Raw genomic sequence first — 5,572 nt, 5'->3', positions numbered from 1 at the left:
TCCTCTGATTTGGATCTCGAAAAATATATATATATATATATAACTTTAGCCCACAGCGGGATTCGAACCCGTAACCTCATGCTTTTGACTTCTGGAACTGCAGGCATTATCCAATATCCACTAGACTACTGAGTCACTCCTAGGCTAGTGTTGCGTATTTATAGTTTAATTTTATTGTTACCCGGCGTTTATTCGAATGCGGCTTCTATTTAAGGATTTACGGTACCTTTACATATCATACTTTTCAAATATATGTCAAATATAAATATATGTCGGTTTGCCATAATGGATTAGCTACTCTTGTAATGTTGGTACTGAATTAGATCTAGATCTATAGATTCTAATTTTTAAAAGTTAAAAAAAATAAAGTTGCAAAATTTGATAGGTTTTAGCATTGACAAAAGCATTAAAAACATTAAACAGCAGTTAAAGAAATACAAGGGTCTACTTATAGTAAGAAAGAGTAGCAATATTAACAAGATAACGATAATCAATAGTACATGTCAGCATGGGTTGTTAACAGTTTTATTGGCAGCAAGTAAAAACAGCAAAAATTGGCACTTGAGTTCTAAAGGAACCATTGATTTAAAGTAGCTCGTGTAACTCTACATCCAGATCCTTGGCTATTCTCTTGAGATCAATCCTCCCTTCCTCAGCTTCACAACAACTTTCTAATGCAAATATCTTTCTGGCCAGATTCCGTCTTGGCTCTTGAATATCTCGATTGCTCATGTGCCATGAAAACAGAATATAAGCTATCATAGTAGCCCTTTGATCCTCACCAACTGGTCCATTGATTTCGATTTCAAAAGCTATTGCGATGTCATCTGTGCTGACAGAGGAAACTAAGGCAAGCCTTTCTGCTACTTCAGCTATATCTGATGGTTTCAAATCTGCAATAAAAGTAAATTTTACGTTTATAGACTAGTAGCCAAAAAATTCAAATTAACTTTACCTCCACTTGACCAGCACAATCGTTCAATAGGATACTATAGAAAAATCATAATTTTTATTAGGAAGTCATAGCCACTTACTTCTTGCAATGCTTTATTCCAGGCTTGTAATAACTTAACATCAGCTTCAGTATTAGCATCATTACAATCAGAACAGAGCCTATCATCTGGGTTATCATTCGGTAATATATGATAATCAGATGACGGAATTAATTGGACACTTGGAAGGTTCGTCCTGGCACAAATTTTGATGAATTTGTAATTGACAACTATTTTAGCATTATTCTTTATAGCTTCTTTTGCGATGTCGTTATAAACTTGAACAATACAGGAACATACTTCGTGATTTGGTTTGTCCAAGTGCAGTTTGGTAGCTGGACTGTGTGATGTTAAGGTGACAGTTGTACCAGTAGTAGTATCTTTGATGATGGTTTGGTTGCGATACTCAGTTGGAACTAGTTTTGCTTGTGGACGTCGGTCTAAGAAATATTTTGTAAATGTCGCTTGCTTAAAGATATGAGGAGTGTCAATGCTCGTGAGGACATGTATTGACTTTTGATCGACTTCTGTAGCATTATTCTCACGACTTAGGGGAATATAATAGAAATGTTTATTTGTAGCATGAGATTGCAGCTCCAGTTGAATTTTATGGACTCGTACTGCTAAATTCAGGGCAACAAGTGCCGACATGAAAGAATCCATATGCCCATCAAATTGCTTCGTGCACACAACCTCAGGAATAACACCAAATCTCATGATAGGATACTTTTCAAGATTTTCACTACTTGGATCAAAAAGGCAATCAAGAGCTTTAAGGAAACTAACCGGTTTTAAAATGACATGCTGATAATTAGGATCAATAAGACTCAGGTCAAATATGCTACCAAAGGAAGTGTAGAACTTGCAAAACCCCTTTAAGGACTTGTCATCCATACCACACTCCTTTGCCATTATCTGGAGTTCCTCTCGGGGTATAGTGATTTTCCGCTCATAGCGATGAAATAGACTGCGAAGGAAAACCCATGAAATTGGAATTTCGTCATACTTTTTTTCATTGACAATAAGTTGAAACCTCTGGTGAAAGTATTGAGAGAGAGAGTTGTCATTGGAGTCTTCAGAGTGGATCTTTTCGATCTTTTCTTGAAGAAGTCCAGATACTCCAATGCGCTTTGCAACTGGTTGTATTCTATCTTCCAAAATTTGAACTTTCTCTTGCAATTTTTCATTGGCGATTGTGCCACTGTGTTTAGCATAGATGGTACAAACTCTCCTTCTCTCCTTCTCTTTATCCTCACTAATCTTACAAGAACGAAGCAAATAATGAAGACGAGGCCTCCAGCTCATGAGTTCAGCAAATTCTGGAGGCTTGTCAAGGTTGTCAATATCATCTTCAAGGTCAAGAAAGAGCCACATGTAATGATTGTAGAGGTGACCTTGCATTGATGCTAAGAAGTGACGTATGATTCTATTAATAGCAAAACTCCAGATATTAATAATATTAATTGAGCTCCTGCCAGTTAAGCCTTTGTTAGACAGGAGTTTATAAATGAAATGAAGGTGCTCATTTAGATCTGGTGAATCAAAAATGCAAGTTGCAGTACTAAGTGTTGCATTATTAAAATCAGGTATTACTCTTTGTGATGTGAAAAGTTCTTTAAAGGCAGAAAATAACACTGGCTCAAAATTTGATTCTGCTAGAAATTGATCTGTTGCACCTTCAGCTTTTGAATCACCTCTAATAGCAAGATGTTCAGCAGCAATTGCTCTCCCTTTTGATAGACCACTGCAGGAAAGCAAAATCGGGTTGACTTTTACAGTGCTAGTTGATTCTTTAATGAGACTTAGGAGTTCTTTTAGGTCATAAGACCTATCTAGATACAAAAACATGTACAGTTAATCACTGGTCTATATCAAGGAATTAAATGGCTATATTATACTGCAATTAAATCTTACTTGAAAGTTGACAATGTTCAGCACTTTCATTTACAGATGTATTATTAGATTTATTTGGCAACTCATCCATACCTAAACCTACTACAAGTTCACTTTGAATACCAGTAGGATCCATATTAAATCACAGCAGCTTCTATGACAAATTGACAATGAGAGTTACTAGGTGGTCCGTTATTAAATACACTAAATATACAAAGTAATGAATTCACCAGATAGCACAACAATATACATGGCTTTTTAAAAATAAATTTTTAAAAATTCACCTTTTTAACGACCTGGGGGCGTAGCCCCCAGGTCGTTCCTATAATTGAATTCACCCACGTGCGATGTTTATATATTTGTATGTCCCTTACATTTCTTCTATACATGTTGTATTGGAGAAATAACAAGCCTTAGCAACCACCCGCCCACCCTCCTTTACGTGAGTCCGGTGAGTGGGTGTGGTCACGGCAAACAAAATGGCGGCTTACACATGGGACAAAGTTAAGAGCTTTCTAACAGCAAGAGAGCATAGAGATACTGTCTAAAGACTTCTTTAGAAGCATTATAAGGTAGAGAGAACCTCTATAACTCTTAATAGTGACCAAGTTGTACTTGCAAGGTGGTGAAATCAATTATAGGAATATTTTTTACCCTGTTACGCTTGTTATACATGGATTGGAAAGTATGCATGTACAGTACAAATATAAAATGACATTCTGCCATGCATGCATGGCTAGTTTAAGAAGTTTCTAATCAAGAAATAATAATTATAGACCTCCTGGGAAAATCAGAAGCTCAAATTTGTCATGGCTGGCCGTGAGAGCACAAAAACACATGGTAAAATGTAGAAACACTAGAGTATTGCTAATAATTTAATGGATAAGAAGTTACACAATAGGCTATACAATAAAAATTCCGCTAAAATAAGTGCTCATTATTTTTAAAAATGAAATACATGTACCCACTACCCATGTAATAAAATTGAAACTACTTAGATCTACTCTACAAAAGACTGGAACTACAATTCATACTATACTACACAACAAATGAGCTAATATGTGACTCATTCTTATGGGTTACAAACATGTTTATGCCATAACAACAATGAATAAATGCTATTGGAAAGTTAAAATTAATTCATGATTGATAGTATTATTCATGAATAACAATCAATACACAATAGTATGAATATAACATGCAATGCGTTGGGTGGCCTTTCAGTGATAACAGGCAATCACAATATACAGCAATATGGGATTGCATAGCATATAAATTATCTTAATTGATTCTTTAATTTATGTAAAAAATTTTGAGACAGAACAAAACATTACATACAAATAATTAAGAATCAGTTACTATCATAATGATCTGAGCTTCTTAAGCTCCTTCTCTAGTTCACGCTATAAACAGAATAACACAGCAGATCAGCTATACTCTAGTTTGCATTAACTTACATTTTTTGTAGTATTGAATTATAGCGATGAAAAGATGTTGTTGATTTTGTACTTTTTAATTCTTCACCATGAAGCTCACTCTCTAACTCAATCCTAATAGTATAGTTAACAGAATGATAAATGTAATGTCAATAAGCTGCTTAAATGTTCTAGTTGACACTGATTGTAAACTATGTGTACATCCATGTACATGTTACATGAACCATTAGTATTGTAACTTGATTATAGTACTGGAATTAGGTCAAGATTGAACCACATGCAGTTCATTGATATTACAATATTCAATACAATAGTTACCTCTTTTGTTCTAACTGCCCCATCTCATACAGTATCTTAAACCTTTGTTCTACATACTACAAATGATGATAGCAATAAATGAGCTAGCACTGTATAATAGAGATTGCTTACTGATTTGTATTGCATGTATACTTCATATGATTCTTGATTTCCTTCTATTGGAATGTATGGCTGTGCATGTACAATGACATGTGTGATAAAACAAAGAAAAGATAGAGAATATACCATAATTACAATGTATATAAAGAGTATAAAAGGAGAGAGAGAGAGAGAGAGGAAAGGATAAAGAGGTACATGTAGTACCAAGAGTTTGGTAGTACAAATAAATTAAAATAATTAAATTATTACTTGTTGATCAGGATCAAGTCCATCAATATAATACTGAGATGAAGGATTGGCTTGTTTTGGCTCAATAGATACTAACATATCATCAGAGGTCAGAGGTACTTTCAAAATTATCATTAACTTCAAAACTAAAAAAACAACAATGAAATAAACTTAACAAAAAGAAAAATAAATATAGGTAAAACTATACATATACGTACAAGTACATGTACATGTATACCGGTACGTATATGTAGACTGTAGAGAATTATTGTACGAGGGGTGGTCAAGAGGAAAATGTAGCACGAGGCAAAGCCAAGTGCTAAATTTTCATCGAGACTATCCCGAGTACAATAATTCCCGTAATCTACAAATCAACAGTGCTTTGATTGGTTTGTAGTGGTGCATGGGCGGATCAAATTTCATTTCAAAAGTCATGAAGGTGGCCAGGCACAAGGCAATCAGATCTCATTTATCACTATTATTATTACATGTATAATGTATGTAGCTGTGGCTGTGGTTTGCCTCTATCAAAGCTTGTGGTTAACAGGAAAGCCCATACATATTATACTGTGCAGTACTACATTTTCCAACAGTGCTACATTTTCA

General features: G+C 34.7%; 2 protein-coding genes across 5 annotated transcripts in view; both read right to left on the bottom strand.

Moving 5' to 3' along the window:
- Positions 1-5,097, bottom strand: part of LOC109587962 (uncharacterized) — an 8,370-nt gene extending 3,273 nt beyond the window's left edge. Inside the window, exons 1-5 of one of the 4 annotated variants that reach the window (XM_020004172.1) lie at positions 4,988-5,097; positions 4,751-4,810; positions 4,640-4,695; positions 4,343-4,435; positions 4,162-4,288 (exon numbers count right to left, since the gene is read on the bottom strand). In XM_020004172.1, the coding sequence (XP_019859731.1) occupies positions 4,279-4,288; positions 4,343-4,435; positions 4,640-4,695; positions 4,751-4,810; positions 4,988-5,065 (297 nt within the window). In that variant the 5' untranslated portion in view covers positions 5,066-5,097 and the 3' untranslated portion in view covers positions 4,162-4,278. Of the gene's footprint in view, positions 1-4,161; positions 4,289-4,342; positions 4,436-4,639; positions 4,696-4,750; positions 4,811-4,987 lie in introns of those variants that run through there. The other 3 variants (XM_020004169.1, XM_020004171.1, XM_020004170.1) reach the window with 3 other exon arrangements.
- Positions 365-3,059, bottom strand: LOC109587961 (uncharacterized). The gene is made up of 4 exons (XM_020004168.1): positions 2,907-3,059; positions 1,035-2,824; positions 956-989; positions 365-893 (listed from the first exon to the last, which is right to left on the bottom strand). The coding sequence occupies exons 1-4, from the start codon at positions 3,019-3,021 to the stop codon at positions 586-588; spliced, it is 2,247 nt and encodes a 748-aa protein (XP_019859727.1). The 5' UTR covers positions 3,022-3,059; the 3' UTR covers positions 365-585.
- Positions 5,098-5,572: the final 475 nt, after the last annotated feature.

Source organism: Amphimedon queenslandica, unplaced genomic scaffold, assembly GCF_000090795.2.
Source record: "Amphimedon queenslandica unplaced genomic scaffold, v1.1 AMPQUscaffold_12362, whole genome shotgun sequence".
NCBI lineage: Eukaryota > Metazoa > Porifera > Demospongiae > Haplosclerida > Niphatidae > Amphimedon > Amphimedon queenslandica.
This window is presented reverse-complemented; position numbering and strand designations above follow the sequence as displayed.

Excerpts from the sequence above, each read along its gene's own strand:
- LOC109587961 (XM_020004168.1), bottom strand. The coding sequence starts at position 3,021 with ATGGATCCTACTGGTATTCAAAGTGAACTTGTAGTAGGTTTAGGTATG. Across the intron at positions 990-1,034 it reads GGAATAAAGCATTGCAAGAA|TATCCTATTGAACGATTGTG; the intron begins GTAAGTGGCTAT and ends ATTTTTCTATAG. Across the intron at positions 894-955 it reads ATTGTGCTGGTCAAGTGGAG|ATTTGAAACCATCAGATATA; the intron begins GTAAAGTTAATT and ends CTTTTATTGCAG.